This window comes from Peromyscus californicus, unplaced genomic scaffold, assembly GCF_007827085.1.
Source record: "Peromyscus californicus insignis strain IS unplaced genomic scaffold, ASM782708v3 Scaffold_16__1_contigs__length_79575227, whole genome shotgun sequence".
Lineage (NCBI taxonomy): Eukaryota > Metazoa > Chordata > Mammalia > Rodentia > Cricetidae > Peromyscus > Peromyscus californicus.
The window spans coordinates 78,601,021-78,627,238 of NW_026294458.1; the positions used below are offsets into that span (position 1 = coordinate 78,601,021).

At 46.9% G+C, this 26,218-nt stretch overlaps 1 protein-coding gene across 4 annotated transcripts in view; it reads left to right on the forward strand.

The window, feature by feature from the left end:
- The first annotated feature begins 2,435 nt into the window (after window positions 1–2,435).
- Bace2 (beta-secretase 2) overlaps window positions 2,436–26,218 on the forward strand; it is a 102,833-nt gene continuing 79,050 nt past the window's right edge. For 2 of the 4 annotated variants that reach the window (XM_052741336.1, XM_052741337.1), the window contains exon 1: window positions 2,437–2,997. In XM_052741336.1, coding sequence (XP_052597296.1) covers window positions 2,698–2,997 — 300 coding nt within the window. In that variant the 5' untranslated portion in view covers window positions 2,437–2,697. Of the gene's footprint in view, window positions 2,998–26,218 lie in introns of all 4 variants that reach the window. The other 2 variants (XM_052741335.1, XM_052741334.1) reach the window with 2 other exon arrangements.

Here is a 26,218-nt window from a genome sequence, read left to right on the forward strand (position 1 = left end):
TCTACTTTTCTTTTTATTATTCAAGACAGGACTCTCACTGGGACCTGGAACTTGCCAGCTAGATTAGATTGGCTGGCCAGTGAGCCCTATGGATTTGCCTAACTCTGCCTCTCCAGTGCCGGGATTCCAGGGAAGTGCCACCATGCCTGACTTTTTAAGGGGATGCTCAGGATTAAACAAGCACTTTACCAATTGCGACCAGGTGTGTTGTGACTTTAATTGCTAATGTTTCTTACTTCGAATTTGCAGTGTGGTAAATACAGATCAACATACTGGGGCCCCCCAATCATTTGTAACAAGGTAACTGGGTTCTTAGACCTTAAGTTGGAGAACTTCTGGCATGAAAGGATCTCAGAATGAACAGAGCCAGCCATCTCCTGGGAGTGTCAGTATGGCAGCCTATCCCAGGGGGATGCTGTGCATTTTGGGCTCACCTCTTCCTGCCTGGCACTGCTCCTGAGGCCTGTGGAAAGAAGGCTTTTACCTGGAAGTGATTCAAGGTTGAAAAGTTAATGAGGAGGAAAACCAAGGGTACCTCGTGAGGGGACAGCAAATACCACTTTCCAGAAAACAGCTGTAGGTAAAGCTATTGTCTCTCTAATCCAGGGGGCATCTTAGTGAGAATGGAGAACTCTAAGACCTCTCCGAATAAAGACAAGGTGTCCAGTGTTGCCACTTCAGTGCCTGGCCAGTACTTTCTGGAGAGATGGCCCCACTACTCATTAAAACTGTACGTGCTCCTGGTACTGTGTTTTTATGCAGTTGTTGATATGCCTCCCTTACCAAGGAAAGCTTGGGACATTCACAGTACATGGAATAGAGAGTCTCAAATACAAACTTTAATTAGATTTGAGTTTTACAGATTTCCCTCCTGTTTTTATTAACTCTTAGAGCAAATGTCTTTATTATCAACCTTATGCATGACACAGCACCTGCATCAATATCTGATAAATTCTGTGTACTTCCACAGGCTGCTATCCTCAGAGCTGTCTGGGTGGTTTGTTGTTGTTTGGTTTTAAACCCTTCAATACTGGACACCAGGGAGCATAACAATCATCTCTTTAAAATTGCCCTTCCCTTACAATCTTGAATTTGAAATGTGAATATATGAGTGTAAGAGCTCTCGATAACTATGCAGATTTATGGGAAATAACAATTTAGGTTCTATCCTGGGATTCAATCAGGCCTTCCTTCATGTGGCTGGGGATTCCTTGGAGCTGGGATACAGTTCAATGCAACTTATAACCGAAGTCATTTAGAAAGCAGTATAGCTGAAGATCTCGGACAGAAAGGTTCCTGGTACAACAACAAGATGGGATTCTGACATTAGGAAGGCGGGAATAAACATGTACACTAGCATGGAAATATCTGGAAGTTCCAGTCAGGGATTAGGGTAGCTTGATTTCTATTCTCCACTGTTTGAAAATGGGTTTACTTGTTAAAACAATAAATAAACAAACAAATAAATAAATAAATAAATAAATAAATAAATAAATAGATAGATAGATAGATAGATAAAAGATAAATAAATTAATTAATTAAATAAATAGGTAGATAGATAGATAATAAAAACAGCCAGTATAATTCAGCTGGAGGAGGCACAAAGATTTCTTCTATTCCTTGTTTCAGCAGAAATCGATGAGTTTAGCTAGTATAATTGTCCCCCCTGCGTTCAGTATTTGAAATAAAATAGCCCTCCGAACGCATTTCTGCGGCTTCAGCATCTGTGACTAAACAGTATTAATTAGATAATCCACGGAGAGCTGGCGGGTGGATGAGGGAAGGGGAGAGCAAGACCGCAGTCGACTCTGAAACCCTCATTTGGGACCCTGATAGCACTAAATAGGTATACTGGCTGAACTCCCAGAGGACTAAGCTCAGCTCCTAGCAGGATGGGATCTGCTTTAACGACAAGAGCAGGGCGGGAACTCCAGGCCCAAAGCTACCTCACCAACCTGCGGCTTTGGGCTCAAGGGAGGCCAAGCAGGCGGGAACAGCAGCAGCAACTCAGACCTCTTCCCAGGAATCCAAAGACCTCCCACCTGCCTCCCTTAGCCCCAGCGCTCCCAGCCTCCATTCGAACTTCATCCTTTCTCAGAGAAACGGTCCCCTAACTCCTAAGAAGTTGAAAGGGGAGATCCCCGAGTGGGAGAAGCCCTGAGAGATTGACAGACACCCCCGCTCCCCAACACTGTCCCTTGGAGATGCGCTTGCCAAACAGGCGAGGTCTTTCACAGTAACCTCCTCCGCGCTCTGACCCGTGCCTCATCTGGGCAGTGCAGTCTCTGCAGAGACCTCTGCGGACCCTTCGAGCGCATGGCCAGGAAGTCAGTTCGCGCCTCACTGCGCCTTTAAGGGTTCCCGAAACTTTCCCGCAGCTCTCGGCTGAGCCTCGTCATATCCGTTAGCCGTGGCCTCCCGGGCACGTTCCGAGGAAATTCTGCACTTCAGTTTCCCGGGGAAAAGGCGCGGCCCAAGACCCGTGCGCCCCGGGGCCCCGCGCCCATCCTTGACCTTGGCCACGGGGGGAGGGGATGGGCCTGCAGGGCGGCGACCGCCAGAGGGGGCAGCGACTGAGAACTTGCTCAACTCGGCGCCGCCTTCTTCTGCCTCCTCCCCGTCCGCCCCGCCCCGTCCCACCCGGCCCCGCAGCCCCGCGCGTTCGCTGACTCGCAGAGCCCCCGCCGCGCCGCGGGGATGGGCGCGCTGCTCCGAGCGCTCCTGCTCCCGCTGTTGGCGCAGTGGCTCTTGCGCGCAGCCCCCGCGCTGGCTCCAGCGCCCTTCACGCTACCCCTCCAGGTGGCCGCAGCCACGAGCCGCGGATCCTCGGCCGTTCCCGGGCTCGGGACCCCTGAGATGCCCCGTGCAGATGGCCTGGCGCTAGCGCTGGAGCCCGCCGGGGCTGCCGCCAACTTCTTGGCTATGGTGGACAACCTGCAGGGGGACTCTGGCCGCGGCTACTACCTGGAGATGCTGATCGGGACCCCGCCGCAGAAGGTAGGACTTGGGGGTAGGGGCTTCTGAGAGCTGTCTCCGCACGGTTTAATGTTGCCCCTAAAGCAGAAGCCTTCCCCTGAGAGAAAAAGGGGCCGTGGGGAGCATGGGTTGGACAGGGAGCGGCGGCGCGCGCTAGAGACGCGCTGGGGAGCGCAGCCTCTGCCCCAGCACAGCTCAGGGGGTGTGAGCAAATGTTTCGGAACTTGGTGGCCCTCCCCCACCCCGTGGGCCTGGCAGCTGAAGGGACCTGTAACGCGCTTCCTCTCCAGGAGTGACGCCTCCTTCCAGCAAGGTGGGTGGAGGGGAGTCTTGGAAGAAGGTGCGGTTAGGTAGAGGGAAATCATTGGAGTTGATACCCTCCTTCCATGCTGTCTCATTGCTAAAGAGACTCTTGGCCGGCATCCAAGGCGCAGTACCCTTTAAAAAAGAATTCTCCATGAGCTCAGATAAACGATAGTCGGTCCCGAAGTGTCTCTTTGCCCCGCGGAGCCGCCTGCCTTCCTCAGAGTTGGTTTGCAGGCTTCCTCCTAGTTACCTGGCTACCCAGCCTCAGGGCGCCGTGCACCCGCCAAGGCATGCACCCTGCGGGGTTGGAGAGTGTGAATGCCATTAACTACTGAGGGGCTATACCAGGCGCATAGCAAGGCAAGGCGAAGACAAAACAAAATGCAGTCTAAACAGCTTTCTGCTCGCCCTTGTTCCGATGTTCATTTAACACTTCGTGTAGCGAGGAACACAGACTCCGAAGCTCGGAGTCTGCAAGGAAAAGAAAAGCCTCCCAGAAGTGATCCGACCTTCTCAGATCTACCCACTTGAGTTCAAGTTCTCTCATGAGTTGAATGCACCGTATGAGGATACTTTATTTTTATTTTTAACATTGTCGTTGGGGTTTTTCATGCTGATGTGATTGCCCATAAATAGAACATGCTCATGACTTTTGTATAATTCTAATTAAATTATTCAAGACTTTAAGAAGACACACCATGCTAATTTTTAAAAAGAGAAACTGCAGAATAACTTCTGTAGCTGTTTGGTTAAAAAAAAAAAACCCTTAAAGAGTAAATTATTTTGCTGAAAACTTTGGTTGTGGTTGCTGTGCAGGATCCTTGTGTGGCCAGCCCAGGAGTGGCTGCAGGGCAGACTCAAGTGGGGCCTGTGTCAGCTGAGGAAGCTTAGGGGCCCCTGAGCAGTCAGACCACCACCACGTGAGCATGATCCCAGGGTGGTGGGAATCCTGTGGACTGTCTTTAGCAGAACTGTACAGAACAGGAGGAGCCTCTTCTGTGCCATACAAAAATCTTTCATACACAGGCCTTGACCGATTCCCCGTTTGGGAAACTTCTACTTTTAAGGATGGAAATTCTTATTGGCTTTCGAGCAGAAGGGAAAACTCTCCTGAACTGAAGCAGGCTCCAGGGCTGAGGAAGCGGAAACCAGAAAAACCTCTAAGGAGAAGACACCTCTCACAAAGCTCCCCTCAGCCATTGCTTGCCTTTGTTGATAACTCAGAGACCTTTACTTTAAACTCAGTGATAAAGTTTAGTTAATTAAATTAGCTGGGATGTAACAAGCGCCTAGGTTTGTATCCTTAGCACAGCCAAGATAGTAGTTCCTCCAAGGTTGTTTATCAGTTAGACTGTAGCATGTTTTTAAAGAAGGCTGTTCTGTGACAAACACAAGTATCATTTTTGTGTCCCACAGGAGTGAACTGTTCTGTATCATGGCACGCTGGAGGGACAAGCTACCACAGGGCAAAATCTGTGCATCTGATAATCCCCCTGTGAACGCCAGGTGCTGGTGACTGCCTTGCAGCCTGCCCTGTAGTGTCTCTGGCACCAGCAGGGGTTTGCAACTGGCTAGGGAAGGCAGTAGGGAGGTGACCTTTGAACCCCAGAGATGGTTCCTGCTCTAGTAATGGGCACAGGGTCATGCATGTATTTTCTTTGAGTTCTCTAACACTTCAAATAAAATTACTTAGAAGCAATAAATTACCAAGACTTCTTCAGGTGTTAATAGCTGTAGACAGTGTCCTGGGCCTCCTCACAGGATGACGACCTTGACAGATGTGTTCCCTCTCACATCCCCAACCCTTATATCTTAACAGTCTTGTGGGGGGTGTATGTAGGGGTATGTATGTGTGTGTGTGTGTGTGTGTGTGTGTGTGTGTGTGTGTGTGTGTGTGAGAGAGAGAGAGAGAGAGAGAGAGAGAGAGAGAGAGAGAGAGAGAGAGAGCGCGCACACGCGCGCGCACTGCGAGCGCCTCTGGAAGCCACAAGCTTGGGTGTTATTCCTTGGGGGGCTGTTCACCTTGATTTTTGAGATAGGCTCTCTTGGTGGGATTAAGCTGGACTTCTATCTCTGACTCCTGGTGCTGGGATTGAAAACATCACCACAAGTTCCAGCTTTTGTGCTAGCATTGCTGTGTGCCTGAAGGGTGGCAGGGGTGAGGTTTGGAAACATTGAATGACTTGCTCGGGCAATGGGGGAAGAAAGAGGGAGGGTGGGAATTGAGCCCAGATCATTAGACTGAAGGAGCTAAGCTCTGAGCCACAGGCAGACTGCGCTCACCCCTGCATGTTTCCTGCCTGCTTTTCCTTGGTTTGTGCTACAAAGTACGCTTCCCTGACCCCAGGGTGTTAGGGACTGTATGCCTGACTGTACCTAGAGTCTTTCCTATACTCTGGTTACCCATTCTCCCTTTTAAGGCTATGCTTAAAGACAATCTTAAGGAATGAACTGTGAGAGGATGTTGGACAAGAGGCTGGATATGAACCAAAGCTCAGCAGACCCCTGCTGTTCTATGGGAAGGCCAGCCATTGGGAGTATGCTTACCCCTGTCCTGCATGCTTTCATACAAGAACTGGGATCAAATGTCCTGCCCACCGACTCTGTGAGGAGTCACAGGCTTCTGCCCAGCAGCCTGGACGAGCCTCAGAGCCCTGTACTGGCAGGCAGGCCCACGTTGGCATGGAGATGAGAGTCAGGGTTGCACAGTGATAGCATTATGTGACTCCTATCTAACAGGAGAGCCAGCATCCACTGGAACCATGCAATTTGGTCTTATTAATAATAATAAGAATGTTCAAAAGTGATTATAATTATAGCAATTTCCATTATTAAAATATACTTTCATGCTAACACAATAAAAATAGCAAAGGTCTGCAACTGTATGCTTTTTGGTGGCTCGAAGAGGGCTCTGGGGGCTTTTTATTGGACGATTTCCTGTCATCCACAGGGGTATGGATGAAACAGATGGCAAACTCTTTTCACATTTAAGCTTTCAAATGTAAACATTTAACAAAGTACTTTGGCACATGTGCTGGGTTATTGATCAACCTCTTAGCACAGCAATTGAAAGTACAGAATGAGCTTCTCTATATAATTCAAGAGTTTTCTTTCTTTCTTTTTTTTTTAAGAGTAACTCACCTGGGGTCCCCCAATCACATTAAGCTCACAGTAAATGAGGCTGGAAAAAGGAAGGCAGCCAGATGAGAGGAAATCAGGAGGGGGACACTAAGATTCTGTTAAAGATGATGAAGGAAGAGAAGGCCAGGGCTTCTCAGGCAGTTGATGCTCATTTCTTCAGGTTAGATGTGGAGCCCCTGGGCATTAGGAAAAGGATTCATCGGAGGATGTAAAAGATAGACAGAGCTCAAGGAGACCCAGCAGCAGCACCTGCCTTTATTTCTTGCATATCCAATGTAGGTGTCCTGCTAAACATTTGTTTTGTGGGGTGTGGGATCAAACCCAAACTAGAAAAGTATTTCACCATTGAGCATGGTGTGTCCACCCCCAGCCCCCACCCCCCTGATTGACCCATCCCTGTCTTGTGTGCTCCTCAGGCGAAGCAGTTTGCTCACCTCACCTCACTGGCTTTTCATGCCTTCCTATGGACACTGGACAATCACTGGACTTAATTTTAAGATGGAAACTGGGGCTTGTGCCGAGTCAGTCCTGTCTCCACGGCCACGCTGTGCAGGGTGGGTCCATCCATGCCATCAGGCTCCATCTGCACTTGTGCCCCTGTCTTATAAGTCCCCCGTCTCAGTTGTAGTGGCTTTAGAAAAGAGCCGTCTTCCCTTTCCTGAGCAGTTTGGTGGTGTTGAGGACACTGAGGCGCTTTGGTGTCCTCGATGACCAGGACCAAATGGTTCCCGTCTCTGAGCCCTCAGTCCTCCATGGTTGGTGTTCTGTTACCTTTGCATTAGTTTCTTCACTTTCCTAGCAAACCCCTGTAGCCCAGAGGCTTGAAAATATTGAAATCTATTTCTTCATGGTTCTAGAGTCTGGAATCCCAAAACTGGGATGTCAGTGACAGGGACATCTTACCTCTGGAGGCTCCAGGGAGGATGCTCCATTTCCTCACCTTAGCATCTTGTGTTCTTCACTTTGTAGCCGTATTGGTCCGGCCTCTGCCTCCATCTTTGCTGACTTTCTTCCTTGTGTGTGTGTCTGCATACAGTACAGTCATTGTAAAGACACCAGTCCTTGGAATGCCTTGCTTGACCTTGACTTCTGTATGTCTCGAAGACTCACATTACTGACAAGGTTCTGGATTTAGGTTTCCAGCTCCTACAGTCATGCTCCACATCACAGAATTTCCATCAGCACTGGACTGCACAGACAGTGGTGGTCACATAAATCTGCATGGTCTATGACTCTTTAGCCATCTGTCTTAGTCACTTTTCCTGTTGCTGTGACAGAAGACCGATAAAAGCAAATTAAAGGAGAAAGGGTTGATTCTGTCTCACAGCTCAAGGACAGTCCATCATGGCGGGAAAGCCAAGGTGGCGGGCACGTGAAGCAGTCGATCATATTGCTTTCACAACCGGAGTGCAGCAGACAAGGAGAGCGTGCTGCTGCTTAGCTCCCCTTCTCCGTTTTACGTAGTCCAGTATCCCATCCAGGGAATAGTCCAGCCACGGTGGGCGGGTCTTTCCACCTCAATTGATACAAGCAAGGCAGTCCTCCACAGGCTTGCTCAGAGGCCCGTCTCCCAGGTGATTCTAGATTCTGTCAAGTTGACAGTTACCACTAACAATCACACTATCTGTGTCTCATACTCCGTGAGATTTGCATAATGACAAAATTGTCTGATGTCACGTCACAGAACCTAGCCCCATCCACAAATAGTGCCTGTGTCTAGTTGGGGGCATACAATTTTATTTTCAAGTCTTTTCTGCGCTTCTAATTTCATAGATCCCACTTGTTAGTTGTTAATAATTTCAAGTTGGAGTTCAAGTGCAGCATTCCTCAAGACTGATGAGCAGATGGTAGTTTGGGTTGTATTAGTCAGGGGCCTGTGGTAAGACAGTGAACTGGAGAGGGGCAGTGGGAGGTGGTTTCTGATGCTCTTCTGCATTCTCATGTTGGTGTCCCCACTAGAGAATGGCCATGTGTTTAGCGTGTCTCTTGTCAGGTGCCTTATTCTAGAACGGCTGGAATTTGTGTGTTTTGGTTGAAGCCACCCAACTTCTGCAGGACAGGTCAGCAGTATTTAAACACCCTTAAAGTTTGTTCTCTAAAGACTGTATCGGCTCCAGCCACCCCTCAAGAACCAGGATGTGTTTAATAGGGAGGCTGTCCAAGGACTCTTTCCTGACTGACACGCCCTGAGTATCGGCTTTCCTTGAGTCAGAGGTGGGTCAGCCTAACCTGTTGTTGGAGGTTAGCTGCCCAGTCTTCCTGTTTCCTTCAGGATGTTTGCAGTCCTCACTGACTGAACACCAGAAGAGAAAGAGTAAGATTAGCTGTTGCTATCTTTGTTTGCTTTCTGTTGCTAATAACAAAATACCACAGATCGGGTAAGTTACGGAGTTTATTTTGGCTTGTGTTTCTGGTCCAAAGTTGAAGGCCTGTATCTGGGACTGTCTCCTTGTTGGCAGAGTCCCAAGGAGGCATCACATGGAGAGGGCTAACCAAACTGGTTTTTGGAGCTGACCCACCCTCAAGGTACTTTTTCACCAGCCATTCTCTTACCACCTGAATGGATTCATACTCTCATAACAACAGATCCTAGATGAACTCCTAAACGGCCTACCTCTTCCTGTATCATAAAAGGGAATAAATGTGAATGTGAAGATTGGAGGTGACCTACCATGTTAAATCATATTCATCATTTTACATACTGGCTTTGCTCTGGGTGCTCTGATCTGGTGGATTTCTCAGTCTCTATAGGGTCTGGTCACATGCTATGGGACTTATTTTCCATCTTAGCTTTTGGCTTCTGGGGTCAAGCCTTTGGATTTGGGTGCAGAGTCCACCCAGGCTTAGAACTGCTAAGGTCTGTCTCCTCACCACGCAGAGTCCAGCAGGAGCAGGGTGTCTCTGTATTTGGATGAGCAAGATGTTTTCCCCATCCTACCTAAGCCTTGCTTTTAAATTTTTTAATTACATTTATGTATTTATTGTAGGAGAGGCATGAACATACCACAGGGCATTTGTGGAGGTCAGAGAACCACCTGCCAGAGTCAGTTTTTTCCTTCTGTAGTGTGGGTCCCAGGGATGAAACTCCAGTCATCAGGCTTGAGGACAAACACTGTTAGCCCCTGCTGAGCCGTATCTCCAACTCACATCTCCCTTTTGGCTAACGGTGGGATGTCTGCCCCTTTGGAGTTCTTGCTGTCTGCCTGACTCCCTTCTGGTCACCCTGTTCTGCTGTCCAGCCCTGGACAGTCAATGGTTAAGTTGTGGATATAGGTAGAATGCTTCAGTGAGGGGAAATGGCCTCTCTGGGCTTTGCTAAGTTCTGGCTGTGAAGACACAGTTGTGGATGGAGTGTGGGGAAGGATGAGTATTACATATTCTGTGTCACTTTCCTGACCCTGTGAGTCTATGTGTGTGAGACACAGGTGAACTGGAAATCACCCAGTTCCTCTTAGTTCATGCTTGATACTATTGCTACCCAACAAAAATGGTCATGTTTTAGAATTCCCCGGAGAAGAAAAAATGCCTGGTCATACTGACATGCCAGACTGGGAATAAAAGCAGTGCTTTTGAGTTAATGACTGGCCATCCAACACAGGTTCCTGGGTGGAGGTTGGGGTTTTATCACCTGGTACATTGTATACCTGTGCCTGAAAACACACAGTGTCAGTGCTGCTGTGTTAAGAGGATAGAGGGAACTGTCAGGTGGGGAATCAGGTGATGCCCTTCATCTGCTCCATCATTCCGGGGAGCCATGGTTGCAGTGGGGAAAAGCATCTCTTTTCATCTCACTTTATCTTGAGAGTGTCAGGGAGCTAAGCACAGTCTCCTGGTCCCGCTGCAAATCACCACTGGCTCCACTTTAGCAATGACTTTGGCACTGGGAAGGAAACACGTTCTGTGTGTCAGTCATGCATATCTCTGCCAGAAGCCCAAGTCACGAGACAGACAGACAGTCCTGTGTGTGGATGTGTTAGGGTAGTCCGTGACAACACTGAAGTCACTGGGGTCTGACCCTGTTGACAGAGACTTGTTACTAGATATAAAGCCACATCTTGCTGAAGGTGGACATAGGTTCCACAAGTTTCTGAGGGACATTAGAACCTTTCCATCCTATGTGGTGCCAAAGGGTTTCTCCCATTGGAAATCCCTCTGGGCAGCAAGAGCGTCTCTGTGGTGTGGTATGCTTAACACTGTGAATGCTGAGCCCAGGTCTGTTATTTGCTGGATATTGGGTGCTGGGAGGAAGTTAGTTAACTTGGCTGAGCCTCATTTTCCCAACTTATAAATTGGTGAGTTTTACCCAGTGATCTGAGATTTCATGGAAGTTTGGACCCTCCTCAATTGTGATCTGTTCTATTGGCCGGAACCTTTGATGAGTCATTTGGGGAGCTGCATAAAGGCAGGATCTAGTGTCCCAGTCAGCAGGGATGAGAGATGCTGCTGGCTACAGGCCACATCAGGAATCCCTGCTGACAGGAGTCTGCTGGATCACCAGAGCTGGCTACAATGCAGAGTCCTGGGGCAGGGTCCACACTTCCTAAGTGAAATGCCATACCAGGCCTGAGATTTCTGCCATGCCTTGTCTCCCTCAGCCATGCTGGATTCTGTCCTTAGACTCTATCTGAAGGTCACTGCAGAGGTTAGCACCTCCACTGTCCTATGCACAGTGGCTGTTTCTCATCTTCCTAGACATGTCCTTGGGTGTTTCCCCTCTTTGTCCACTTTAGAAATATCTGCGCCTTAGGCAGATTGTTTCCAGAAGCTTCCTTGTGTTGGACAATTGGGAAGCCTGAAATGCAAGTCCTTTCAATGTGCTGCTCAGAACTGTGCTGAAGGCAGCCTTTTGAAATGCCCTGTCTTCAGAGCCTTCGCTGTAAATCCAGAAAGCTTGAAACTTCCAGTGTGCCACTAATAAGGCAAAGTGAAAGTGAAAAAGGAAAAGCTATTCAGAACCCAGCAGATGCCCTGTGCTTCTGTGTTGACCTTAAAGCAGCTCTGTCACCTGTGGCCATTTTGCTGGCCCCCACGTGATTGTGACCCACACTTACTCATAGGTACTCAAGGATCCGCACAGAGACAGTGTAGATGGAATAAAACTAACCAGCATAGACTCTTACTGACCTAAAGCTTATCAGTAGACTGGGCCGCCCCATCAGTGAGCCCTAGTTGTCTTGCCTGTCTCTACCTCTCCAACTCTGTATTTACCACCCTAGTCCACCATGTGGACTCTGGAGACTGAACTCTGGTCCACATGCTACCTATGGTGGGGCAGCGGTCAGAGCTCCCCATTGTCTCAGTGAAATTGCTCATTGTTCTAAAGCAGAAAGGGGGTTGTGCTAACTCTTGGGCTCTGTTGTACTCTCCAGAGCTGTCCTCTGGGAAATTGAGACTCCCCGCCCCCACTTTGTTGCAGATGCAGATCACTTTATTTTCCTTAAGATTCGTTTTTAATTTTTCATATGTATATGTGTGTATCTATATGTATGTATGATCATGTAACTACTGGTAGAGTCCAGAAGAGGGCATCAGGTCCCTTAGAGCTGGAATTAAGAGGCATTATGAGTCTCCTGATGTGAGTTCTGGGAACCGAACTCCAGTCCTCTGCAAGAGCAATATGTGATCTTGAGCACTGAGCCATCTCTCCAGCCTCACAGCTTCCTTTGTTTTAGTTTTTTATTTATTTACTTTTGGTTTTTCGAGACAGGGTTTCTCTGCATAGCCCTGGCTGTCCTAGAACTCTCTCTCTGTAGACCAGGCTGCCCATGAACTCACAGAGATCCACCTGCTTCTGCTGCCCGGCTCACAGCTCCCTTTAAATAAGCTGTTCTGGGCTGGAGAATATCTAGATGGATCAAATGGCACCCTGTCACTCATGGCTTTAGTGCCCACCTGTGTTAGACACCATGGAAAAGGGTAGGGAGTCTAGACTAACAAGGTGGCTGTCCTGTGTTCTAAACTGTGGCCATCCTCACTGATGGGCCAGCCCAATCTACCGATAAGCTTCAGGTCAATAAGAGTGTATGCTGGTTAGTTTTCATCAAGTTCACAGAAGCTACAGTCATTTGGAAAGAGAGAAACTTAACTGAGAAAATGCCTTCAAAAGACTGACCTGTGGGGCAAGTCTGTGTGGAATTTTCTCAATTAATGATTGATGTGGGAAATGCCCCCTTGGACAGGTGATCTGGGTGCTATAAGAAAGCAGGCTGAGCAAGCCATGAGGAGCAAGCCAGTAAGCAGTGTTCCTCTGTGGTCTCTGCTTCAGCTCTGGCCTCCTGGTTCCTGCCCTGCTTGAGTTCATATCCCAACTTTTCCTCGATGATGGATTGTGATGGGATGTGTAAGTCAAACAAATCCTTTCCTCCCCAAGTTGTTTTTGAACATGGTGTTTATCACAGCAATGGAAAGCCAACTAATACAGAGATCAAAGAAAAAAAAAGTGACAATACTTGAAGCATAATACCTCTCTCTCTCTCTCTGTCTCTCTCTGTCTGTCTCTGTCTCTGTCTCTGTCTCTGTCTCTCTCTCTCTCTCTCTCTCTTACTCATCTGACATGTGGCAGCATGGGTGGAGGAGAGATGCCCTTGCCTCCAACCCCAGCCTATCCATGCCTCAGACAAGTAGAGGAGCTGGCCCTGGGGTCATAAAAGCAGGAGGGCTGTCCCTGCCCCTCTCCAGCTGCAGCACTCAAGAGTAGTCCCTGTACCTCACCTGGGCAATACAGTAGAGCCTACCCTAGGGGCGTGAAAGCAGGAGAACTGGCCCCACCCCTCTTCATTGCTGCAGGAGATGAATTAGCTGGGGCAATGCTGGAGAGCTCACCCTGCTGGTGAGGCCAGGGGAGAACTGGCTGGTGGACCAACCCTACAGCAGCCCAGGCCCAGATCCAGGGTTATGGCTTGGCCCTCTCTAACATGAACCCCATCTATGATCTGTTGGAGCAGGTGAAGGCACCTGACCCACAGACCCAAAGCTGCAGGATTTCCACAACACAGGGCAACAACAGGATATCCAAGAAGAGTCCTAGTGAGGGCTCAGTATTGATAGTTTAGTAGAATCTAGAGGCCTTGAACCAGACCAGTGACTTTGCAATGAACACTTGCAAGTAAAGATATATGGACAAAGGGGTTTGCTGCGTGACTCACTGTGTCACACTGCAGCTTCCATGACGAGGTTTTTAATCCCCCCTTTTTCCTTTTTCCTCTTGAATTTAGTTTTATTTTTAGGGAGGGAGTGCATGGGCAAAGGGCAGATGCAAAGGGATGGGGAAATGAATGGGATCAAGATACATAATGTAAAAGACATATAGAATAATTTTTTAAGTAAAAAAGGCGCATGCTCTCTCTCTCTCTCTCTCTCTCTCTCTCTCTCTCTCTCACACACACACACACACACACACACACACACACACACACACATATACACACATGCACACATGCATACTCAGGGAAGCTAATCCACTATTAATACATGTCCAGGAAGACAGGGACAGTACAGATAAAGCATGTGTTTCCTGTTCATTGGGAGAAGCAGCTGTGGCCAGATGTTCTGGGATCTTAGTACAGCATCAGCCGTGGGGTGAAAGTTCCAGAAATCTGAGTTCTAGTGAGCAGAGAGTTACACCAAACAAGCAAAGGTAACTTGAAACCTAACAATGTGGGTCTGCATCCCAAAGGAATCTGAGCCCTGTTCTCCTGTCTAAAGCCAGGGCTTCTCACCAGGCAGCACTTCCTCTCCATCTCCAGAGGAGGTAGAAAGAGTTACTTACTACCTTAGAGGGTCAAATAGGTCTAATACAGGAGATTCTTAGCTTGGGTGATTGTGTTCTGCTCAGACGATGTGGAGGGTGTTGGGGCTGAGCTAGTGCCATTGGCCTTTACTAGGTGAGGTCAGATGTTGGTCTGCTCCTACAATACACAAGATGGCCACCTCATACAGAAGCATCTGGTCTGAGAGCAAGGCATGCTGGTTATGGTGTGGCTCAAGGGCTAGCCTGAAGCAGCTTCCCAGAGTAGTAGGAAGAAATGTGTAGGCTCAGGTGAACATGACAGAGGGTCTTCATTCCAGCCCGTGACCACCATGCTATCTTTTAGTGTTCCTGGACTTGGGTAGGCTTATCACAGATGTAGTAAGCCATTAGGAAGGTTAAAAGTCATTTCTGCCCAAACTGATAGGGACCAAAGAGAGAAAGGAATGTTGGACTAGACTCAAAAAGACAAACATTCCTCTACTGTGCCTGTTTATTGAGCCCCTCCTGTGCACTAAGCCTGTTCAAACCCCGGGATTGACAGTTAACTACACAGAGAAGGCCCTTGTTTTTACACATGCAGTGTTCGTCTTAGGAAGACAGATTGTAAAGAAAGCAAACAGTGTTTTGGATAATGCTGTGCCAAGGTGCAGCCTGGGAACCCTGTGGGGGAAAGAAGACTGCCAACAAAGGCTTGGGGAAAGACACTGCTGAGCAGGTGCAGACGGAGCCGAGCTGGCATGCTGAGAGGGACTAGCCTGGAGAAGATGGCGCAAGTGCTCCAGGGTGAGCCGGGAGGTACAGGTGCTGTATATATGTGGGGGACAGGGCTGCGTGTGTGTGTGTGTGTGTGTGTGTGTGTGTGTGTGTGTGTGTACATATGTGTGTGCGTGCATGCCTACATGTGCATGAATGTGTGTGCCTGTGTGTGTGTACATATGTGTGTGTGCATGCCCACATGTGCATGAATGTGTGTGCCTGTGTGTGTGTGTATGTACATATGTGTGTGTGCATGCCCACATGTGCATGAATGTGTGTGCCTGTGTGTGTGTCTGTACATATGTGTGTGTGCATGCCCACATGTGCATGAATGTGTGTGCCTCTGTGTGTGTGTATACATATGTGTGTGCATGCCGACATGTGCATGAATGTGTGTGCCTGTGTGTGTGTGTGTGTATGCAAATGTGTGTGTGCATGCCAACATGTGCATGAATGTGTGTGCCTCTGTGTGTATACATATGTGTGTGTATACATATGTGTGTGTACATGCCCACATATGCATGAATGTGTGTGCCTCTGTGTGTGTGTGTGTGAGTGTGTGTGTGAGTGTGTGTGTGTTCCCAGACCCTGCTTCAGCAGGAAACCCTCTTTCATCTACTTTATAAACATGCTTTGGGGTTGGGTTTATAAAGAGAAAAAAAGTGCCTTACAGAGCATGAATACATTATACCATACCACTTATGGGCAGTGTGCACGTGTAGGGGGCTAAATTGTGGAGGGGATAGTTAAATATGGATGACCTGGGTAGTTTCTGAATTACAAAGGAAAATTAAACTCTGAGTGCAGCACTATGGTAGAGACCATTTATCCCATTATGTGTATTATTCAGCAATCTCTTCGTTTGGGGCCCTCAGGACAGGCGTGGAACAAGAGAATGAGTGTGCCTGGTTTACTTAGGATATGATCCCAGGAGATCCTGGGACAGCTGTGTGTGCAGGAGACAGTACCAAGAGTGGATAGCTGGAGCCCATCCTCTGATGGGAGGTATATTAGTTACTTTTCTATTACTGTGATAGAACACCATGACCAAGGCAACTTATAGAAGGAAGGGTTTATTTGGGATTATGGTTCCATAAGAATACGAGTCTACCACCACCACTGTAGGGAGGCATGGAAGCAGGCAGGCATGTTGGCTGGAACATCAAGTGGAGAGAGCCTATCATTTACTGTAAGCTGGAAGTGCTGAGAATCTGTAAACTCTCAAAGCCTACCTTCATTGACACATTTCCTTTAAAAAGACTGCACCTTCTAAACCTCCCCAAACAGTCCACCAACTGGGGTTCAGGTCCATGAACTAATGGGGACATTCTCACTCAGACTACCACAGGGGTCTCTGAGAGATAATGTCAAGTAAGCACATCAGAGTGACTGAGGACCAGGGTGCCAATGATGCCATCATTGTCCTGGTCACTCATGTGCTGGGACTGATATTACCTGCCACCAAATGCACAGTATAATTCAGCCCACCTGTCCTACATCACATAGAATCCAGTTCTGAGTGCCTCTGAGTCAGACTGGAGTGGGCTTTTTTTCTGGAAGATGACAGTATGATGTGTGAGGTACTGAGCAAGAAGGGGTGGCTGGGGGTGAAGGGAGATTATGTTTGAGGCTAAAATCAACCACAAACACACTTTTGAAAGATGAGCATTCTGCAAGTAAAGACATTCAGAGGCTTTGGAATAATGGGTGCCTCACACTGCAGAATAGTGATATAGGAAAGGCTCAGGATACTAAAGGTGTCTAATCCACTGACTTCCTGTGACCCATAACCCCATTTAGCAAAATACATTTCTAATAGCTTTTGCACACAGAAAAATCTAGCACATCACAGTTTTATTGTACTCTTATCAACACAAAATCTTAAGCATAGTCATCATGCCATAGAACATTTTGCTCAACAGACAGACCACACATACAGAGGGCATCTTTTAGAGCATGATAGGATTGAGCAACTCTGATTGCCTTGACGCTGCAGGCATTGTGGGAATCTCAGCACAAGACATTGCTCTCATATTGATGGTAAAGCTGACATAAACAGTGTACCACCCATCACAAAGGTACAGCAGTGCAGTTAGAAAAGTACATCATACTTAAGAAGTGCAACAGGAAACACTGGTGCTGGTTTATCAGCGTGCTGTGTTCTTATTGTTACTTGGAGAGTGCCTGTTTCTACATGTAATAGAAAGGTAATAATACCCAGCCAGGCTCAGACTGGCTCTTCAGCTGGGATTCCAGAAGAAAGCATACCATCCTGATGTGGTAACTCTCAGGCTCTTCTAGAGGAGTTTGTAGGAGCAGGGTTGTGGTATTAACGAGTTTGACCCTGTAGAAGTCTAGCTTAGTCTGTCTACTTATGTCTTAGTTTTTAACAGAAAGACTTACAAGTTTTTTATGTTTTACTCTAAAACCAGGACAGGGGAAACTGTTCAGTGGTTAAAGTGCTTGACATCCAAAATTCACATAAATTCTGGGTGGGCATGGTCTCCTGCCTATAATTCCAGCCTTGAAAGGTGAGGCAGAGGATCCTCAGAGCATACTGGCCAGAGAGACTAAATGTATTGATGAGCTCTGGGTTTGACTGAGAGACCCTGCCTCGGTGAATACAGTGGAAGAGCAAGTAGAATGATTTTCTACATCAGCCTTGGGCCTCCATATTGCACATGCACACATGAACACCAACACCACATACACATGCCTTCATACACATATAAACATGCATACTACATACACAAAAAAATGTTAAAGTGAAAAACATGTCAACTAAGGATTCGATGAAGGAAATATTTTGGATAGTAGCACAGTGTTTTACTATAAAAAAGGTAAAATGACAACTAAAAAGTTTATGAAGTAAAAGATAAGCATTCTAGCAAGATAATTTGTTATTGAAGAAAGAAAAATGTTGCCTACAAACTTATTGTAGATTATGTGTGTGGTGTCCTTAAAATCTTCAGTAGTGGTACATTAAAACAGTTTACTGAAGCAATACTCTAGAGCAATTTACTGAAGATGTTCGGTAGTTTATTGAAGCGGTTCACTGGAGTTCACTCAGGCGGTCCACTAAGGTGGTGTTTCTCTAAGTGGTTCACTGAAGTGGTTCACTGAAGAGGTACACAGAAGCAGTACATTAATGGAGTTTCTTGGAGTGGTACATGGTGGGCCTTCATGCCTGCTTGCTTCTCACTCTCTGCCTCATCCACAGAAACTTTGGTTCTCCAAACTCACTTCACAGAAAGTGCCCCTGTTTATCTACTATGCTATGTTTTTACATGGCTATCCCTGTATTTAGATATGGGTAGATTTATAAATCTTGTGTACAGTGCTCAAAACATTGATAGGCCCATATAGATTTGTACCCAGGACCAATGGCTGCACCCATGAGCCTGAGTATATAGTATGCTGCATTGTGTGGGCTTATGTAGATACATGCCGTGATGTTCCCACAACACACAACCAACTAACACATTCTTTTTGTTAGGTTGCATGACTATATGCAAATGTCAAGGTATGTACTTTTAAATCATTTTTAATTAGTAAATATATACACATTTTGACTTAACTATACTCCTTCTATAGAGGTAACTTCTGTTGTCTCTCTTTCTGGTTTCTCTCCATCCCACTGGTAGAGCCCACATACTGCTTCGATTAGTCAGGTTGCAGGCAGTGTACTGGACTCTATTTATAGATGGCAACTTCACCTTGCACCCAAGAATGACTTTCCTCTTTCTTTCCATGTATGAGCTGATGCATCACTGGGGGCCTTCTTGTGTCTGTACAGACATGTTCTTCACTGTTCTGAGCTTATGAATCATGAAGCTGGCTGCCTGGACTGAAGATTCCAATCTTTGCATCAGATGTAGTGAGTCAGGCCTACAGACCTTTGACTGTAAGCCTACTTGTTCTCCAACCCAGCCCCCCTGGGACTCTTTGTGGAGGGGGAGGGATAAAGCTGCTGAGCCTCTGCACACCCTTTCCCATTTCTCCTCAGGTCTGTGAGCACCTCAGCTCTCCAGTCTATGGGAGAGTATCTGGATTGTAGGGGCCCAGAGTCTGCAACTACTCTGGCCAAATGACATCTGGATTTGGAGCTCTTTTCACATGGTTTAGACTGATGCTGTGGACAAGCACGATGCATTCATGATTCCTGGGTCTTTGTACATGCACTGCCTCTTTACCTTCTGGAAACTTCTAAGACAATCTTAGACCTAGTAGTCATGATGGTATGAGTGATGGTTAGTATTGTTAAATTGAAAGGATCTTGAATCACCCAGGAAACAAGCCTCTGGGCATGCCTGTGAGGCAACATGTAGGTTAGGTTAATTGAGGTGGGAAAACTTAGCCTCAGTGTAAGCACCTCAACTCCCTGGGCTGGAGCCATGAGTAAAAAGGAGAAAGTGAACCTGAGCATCACCATTCATCTCCCTCTGGTTCCTAATTATTGTTCTTGATTATTGATGCAGTGTGACCAGATGTTTAAATCCTTTGTCACCACAGATTCCCTACTATGGTGGACTGTGCCCCCCCCCAAATATGAATCCAAATAAACCCTTTCTTCTTTAAGTTGCTTCTGTCAAGCATTTGATCACAGCAATAAGAAAAATAACTAATACAGCATGACTTAGGTCAGGTCTCTTTTTTTTCTTAAATTCTAGACTCAGTGTGATATTTTATATTGATGGTCAATGTGACAGGATCTAGACTCACCTAGGGAACACATTGTTGGGCCTGTCCCCCAGGGAGTGGCTAGATTTGGTTAGTTGAGGTGGGAAGACCACCTTAACTGTGGGTGGCATGATGTCATGGGCTGAGGTCAGAGACTAAAGAGGAAAGAGCAAGCTGAGTGCAGGCCTTCATCTCTCTGCTTCCTGACTGGATGCAGTGTGAGCAAGCCTCCTCAGGCTCCTGCCACATGCCTTCCCCACCACTATGGACTGTGTCCTTGACCTGTGAGCCCAAATCAACCCGCTCCCACTTAAGTTACTCCTTGTCCGTGATTTTGTCACAGTGAAAAGTTGCTGATGAGTCTTCAGTCTATGAACTCACCAGAGACCATGTTCTCTGCTCCTCTTGACGCTCTCATTGTCCAGATATTGAACCGTCTAGTCTGGCGGCCCTGAGTCCCCCCTCCGCTTTTACTTGACACCATGATTTTGACTTCCAGCTGCACGTTCTGTTTCCCAGAATGCTTTCCGTGGGATCTTTCTTGTGTTTCCGCTGCATTTCTTCTTTCTCAGGGGAAATTAATAATGATTTTGTTTGACATGTTCTTCCTGCCTTTTATGTTTCTCCTCTGAGAGCCTTTTCTCAGTCAAGGGACTCTTTTTAACATATTCCCATCGTTGGCTTTCTGTTCCCACGTGAAGGAGAAGCAGGAGGGGCTTGTTGGGAGCTCACCATGTGTGTACAGGGTCTAGAACACATTCCCATTATTGACACCCATGTGTAATGTTAGAAACATGCAATGACAGGGGCTCTGTGTGATGTGACCATGTGCGTTATTAAGAGACTGAATTCAAATACCACCACATCTCTTCTTCAGACCCAAAGCATTTCCTCATAGCTTCCTTTGTGATGCAGGTCAGAGCTTCCATGAAGGATTTCGGGAAATAAAAGGTTGTTTTCTTGGTCAAAGTACAGGTGTGGTCCCTTATATTATTTATAATTCTTTTATACTTCTAATTTATTGTGTGCGTGCGTGCGTGCGTGCGTGCGTGTGTGTGTGTGTGTGTGTGTGTGTGTGTGTGTGTGTGCAAGTATGCAGAAAGAGTCTATTGTAAAACCTACTATGTAGCCATTGTTGGCTTCCGGCTCGTGGTGATCCCCCTGCATCAGCCTCCTGAATGTTGAGATTATAGTCTAAATATGGCTCCCAAAGCCATTTCAGTATTGTGGTGATGTTAGTGGCAAGATACTTATTTTCAGTAAGGATGATGTGGGCCCTGTTGAGAATCTAGACTGTGGATGCTGTGAGAAGATAGCCCAGGACTTTCAAAGGATGTATACCTGAGGTGCAAAATAGTGTCCATAGGCAAATCTTGCCTATGGCCTGATTTTATAAATAAAGGTTTATTAGAACACAGACATGTTTGTTTGCTGCCTGGGGCTGCATGTTAGTTCATGAGCTATAACTGAATTCTATGGGCTGGGTAATTTGTGGAGGATAGGGTTTTATGTAGCTCATGGTTCTGGAGTCTGAGAAATCCAAGGTCAAGATGCTGGCATCTTGTGGAAGACCTTACTCTGTGATATGACATGGCAGAGGGTATTGCATGTAAATACAGGGCAGGTATGCCAGCCAAAATATCTTCTTATCATAAAGCCACACTGAGGCCTGATAACCTCATTTTATTCTAATTGCTTCCTGACTCCAAACACCATTAACACACAAAGACAAAAGTTTGAGATTAAGTTTCTAACATCTGAATTTCCGGGGCCATATCCAATTGCAGCAGGCTACAGAGTGGAGAGGTTGCAGCAGGTGTCTTACTACCAAGCTTAAAATATTTTTGATCTGGAGTGATGCAGGAAGCATTTATGGACTCTGGATTAAACTTCAGTTACTGATGACCAAAGGAGGGAGTAGTAAGGAGCTACCTGGCCAAGAAGACTTTGTCCCCAAAAGGAAGCTTCAGATGGAGGCAGCCAGCAGTGAGTGCTGGGGAGGAGGAAACAGGATCTCCAGAGAACCCAGAGTGCCCCACAGAGGAAGGAAGCCACACCCAGGACACAGGATACAGCCATGTAAATCATAGAAAGTGCCCTCACCCTGTAGCTCCATTCTCCCTGTTTCAGGGCTTGAGACACCAGTGCAGACTCCTAAGCAAAGTGCCGAAGCAGTAACATCTCAGCCACACCACCTCCCTGCTACAGGCTGCAGAGTGTAAATCAGGCCCATTTCAGTAGAAGTCTGTCGCTCTGGATGTGTCTTGCCCCCAGTAGATCGTATGTTGGAAGCTGGTTCCCAGTGTCTTCAAAGATAAGTCCTACTGGGCTGTGATTGGATTGGGACTGGACTTATGAAGGAACTGATGTTTGGCTCACTGGGTGAGGCGGGTCTCCCAGCAGTGGATTAATTCCTGGGAGGGTGAGAAGGTCCTTAGAAAAGAGTAGCCCCCTGGAGGAAGAGAGGCAGATACACAGCTGGTTTCTTTTCCACCATGTTGTCAGGAAGCCAGATGTTGACATCACTCATCAGGGATTTCCAGCCTCCGGAACCATGACCACAGTGAACCTCTTTTCTTTCCATGTCACCCAGCCTCAGGGATTCTATTAGAGGAACATAAAATGGCTGCCTCAACACCAAGCAGAAGCTTTTCATAGTTGACAGGACTGAACTTATAATGGCTAAACTTGGTGTATTTCTACAAAGCTAATGGGGGGAGTATAAGCCCTGTGGAAGATTTTATAGTGCATGTTTGAAGACAGATGCATGGTAAAAGAAACTTCTGCTGCAATGTTCCATCATGCAAACTCCATGGAAAGTCGCTTGGAAGTGTCTAGAAAACTTGCATATGTATTTATCTCCGAATAGATCCTCAGACATCTATTTCTGGGGCTTTTATGCAAAGGTTATGTCGGGAAAACATGAAAAGCAATTCATGAGGCTCCAGTGTTGCACCAGTGGCAATGACAAGTGGTAAGAAAGTCTCACATTCATCATGAGGGGACCCGTTTAGCAATCTATGCATTACTGATACACCAGTACCCCATGGGACTGAGCAAGAATACATGTGAGTGCCGAGAAAGAAAAGCCAGCACAGTGTCCTACTGCTCCTCTGAGAGCAGCATCTAGCACATACAGGAGGAGCCTTGTTCAAGAAAGCCTGGGAGAGTGGTCTCCAAAATTGGAATGGACACAGTCCAGGGAGCCTGTGGTGACCCTTTTGGAAACATGAAGTAAATTAGAGAAGACTTGCCTTGGTTTTTACCTGAGAGAATGAGGAATGAGGGCTTTGCTGAGTTGTGATAAACTCAGATAGGGCCACCTGTCCGCTGTGCAGGCCACCAGTGACTGTGGTCCACCAAGGCCTGAAGCTCATTGCTGGCCTCAGTAAGCCGTCCTCCTTGTGTAATTGACTTGTTTTGTTTTGTGTTTTCAAAAATAAGATCTCTGAAGAAAGGTGAGTTCTGTGTTTTCCCTCCCAGAAAATCAGGCTTGTGGGTTTTGCTCTTGTCAAAACAGTGCTGTTCTATTTAGAAGGTGCTGGAAGGACTTATAACACAATTAAGTCAGGTTCCTCTAAGCTGGTATTTTAACACCTCAAGAAATTACTTTTATAAGAACCTCGTGCTGTGGGCAGTCTTGAGCCATTATCTGTAAATGTTTCCATTATTACAAAATGATCTCAGTTTACTACCTATCAAAACACTTTTAAAACCTTGAACTGGAAACAGAATGTTTACATACATAAAAAACTCCCAAGGATTTTGGTTGTTTAAAAAAAAAAAAAAGACACTAGAAAGCTACTGAGATAGTTTAGTGGGCAAGGGCACTTGATGTCAAGCCAATGGCCTGAGTTTGATTCTTGGGACCCACAAGGTAGAAAGAGACACCGATTCCTGCAAGTTGTTCTCTGACCTCCACACATGCACATGGCACACACACACACACATACACTCACTAAGTAAATGTAATGAAACAATTAAATACTAGAAAAAGCATTGTCTTCTGCTGTGTGTGCTACTATGATGGATTGACCTTAGTAAGTGACAACTTCCTAGTCACCATTTCCACTGTCAGTATGGGGAAACTGAGGCACCAACTAGTTGCCTTGCTGAGGTGATGGATTCATGATGGTAGCGACAAGAGTTCAAAACAGATTAACTGGTCCCAGAGTGTGTGCTCTGGACCACTGTGCTGTTACATGAATTTCACACCTGGGCCAGCATAGTTCAGAGGAAGGACATGCGTGGGTCACAGGTGCATACACAGAGGAGCTGAATATGCAAAATGGTTTTCATTAAGGTACATTTCCAAAGTCTCTCATCTGTGAAGGTTCTGGAAGTCTTTAGAGAAGGAAGGGTCTCATCTGATTAAAGAGAAAGTGCCAGCTGCCTACTGGAGTCATTGTGTCTTGGTTCTCCGTCATGGTGCTAAGCGGTTGTGGATACTCAGTAAATAATGTTCATGAGCTCTTTGACTGATGAAGTCCTCAGGCATGGCCCTTGCAGGACACATCCTCTACCAATCAGTCCCAGAGCAAACCAAGCATTCTTCGAAAGCCTTTCCTCTGTAGAAATCACTGCTTCTAACAATGATCTCCATGTGGAGCTTCAAAGGAATATATTTTACCCCTTTCCAATTAGATGGGATTAACTCCTTGACTTTGAGCAGTGTCCACTGCTTCAGGAGTCTCTAGAAAGACAAAATGTGGCTGGAACTGCTCAGCTATTCCTGCTAATGGGGGAGGTGAGCTTACCTCCCCCACCCACTAATTCATCTCCTTCCCAAGGCAGTCAGTCCTTCCTGCCTTCCTTAACCTCTGTCTAGGGGAAGCCGGCTGAGGGGATGGCTAAGAGAAGCTGTGAATGCTGCCAGCAGCTATTGGCAAGTCCAGCCAGTAGAGTTCAGATTTCCACTTCACACCTCAACTGAGATATCTTATTTTGATACCTAGATGGAAATGACACCCTCATTGGCCTCCACCTGTGGCTGTCCAAGGAGTAAGGAGACAGTTTTCTTCCCATCTGGACCAAGGAAGCTGCATTCTAAGAACTTCCCCGAGGCTCGAGAGGAAGAGTCTAGGGTAGCCTTTCTTTATGGCCTCTGATTGGACTCAGCCGTGTGAGAGAGAAGCTTGCGTCTAGTAGATTCCAATTGCCTTCTTTCCTGGCTTCGTAGCCTTCATTCCGTGAGGACAGTTTGCTCCATTCTCTGTCTTGAACTCTCACTTTGCCCAGCAAGGCCCTGTGCACTCTGCCTCTTGAGGCTGGGCTGGGATGGTTCCAACAGCAGCAGGTCCCTGGTGTCCCTCTGGTGCAGACTTCCATACACTGTCTTTATCTCCTTGAACATACCTTCCCTTAAAAATGGCTTCCCATGAAGCGTCTGGTGGATTTCTCTCTGTCCTAATAACAATGAGAATAAACTTGATTCGGCTTCTAAGTTAATATAAGATTTTGGGTTACATAAATTCAAATTTCAGGAGCTGCAGAGACTCAGACAAGCAACGAACTCAAGGGTTTTGTATCCACTCTCCTCATGGCTGCCATCTCTTACTGAATTTTTGGCTGTCTGTGTGCATGCGTGTATGAGATCTTGGATTGGTTGAAACCATGCTGTTAGCCAGATCTCAGGGTCATATCTCTGTACTGTATTAACTACCCCCCAACCTGTGAGTAATTTGTGGCCCCTAAATTCAGAAGTCTTAGCCAGCACTGCCTTAGAACATCACTGTTGAGAGACAGGGTCTTTAAAGAGGTGATTAAGTAAAAGGAAGTCAGTGGGGTGGCCCTGATCTTGTCTGCTGGTGTCCTTATCAGAAAAAATTGGGACACCACATGACATGTGCATGCAGAGGACAGCCATGTACAAGACAAGGGGAGCCACCTGCCTGCTCCTCAACCTTGGATTTCAACTTCCAGGGTGCATAACACTGCTATAGTGTGAGCCCAGGTCTGTGGCATCTTGTTGCAGCAGCACCAGCTGACTCATACCCACTTCTGTCCCAGCTCTTGGTTCCTGGTGACCCCTCCAGCGATGTCCCCATCCTTGTACCTTTACACCCTCCACAGCAGAAGCCACCTGGTTCCCAGTGTTACCCACCACACCATTTCACCTTGACAGGAGAAGGAGGGGGCATCTCCCAGGACGGTAGGGCCCGTGTTCCCTATGCTCTAGTCTCCCCTTAGCCTTCTTCTCTGTGTTGTGAGGACATCTTTGTACTGCATGTTAGACATCACAGAAACTTACCCATCAGCCACTGGGCACCAGAAGCCATTTCACTCCCATCACACCAGGCGAAGTTTTAAGAGAAACTTAATAGAGTTAAAGTTATTTGTTCTTTACGAATCAAGATACATCCACTTGGGGCAATATCATGACATTCTGGTGAATCTGAAATTTATGGCTTCTTTTATAGCCAATCATCCAGGAGCCAGGGCTGTCTGGCTGCCTGAGCTCTGAGCACTTGAAACAAAAAGGATTGGAGTGTTTGGTACAAAACCTGGCACTTAAAAGCATCAGGCTTTCAGATGTGACGTTCCGAATGTCGCCTGCGTCTTAGCAGCTCATTGATCTCCAAGCCCAGCAGCCTCCTCCAGGAAGAGAAG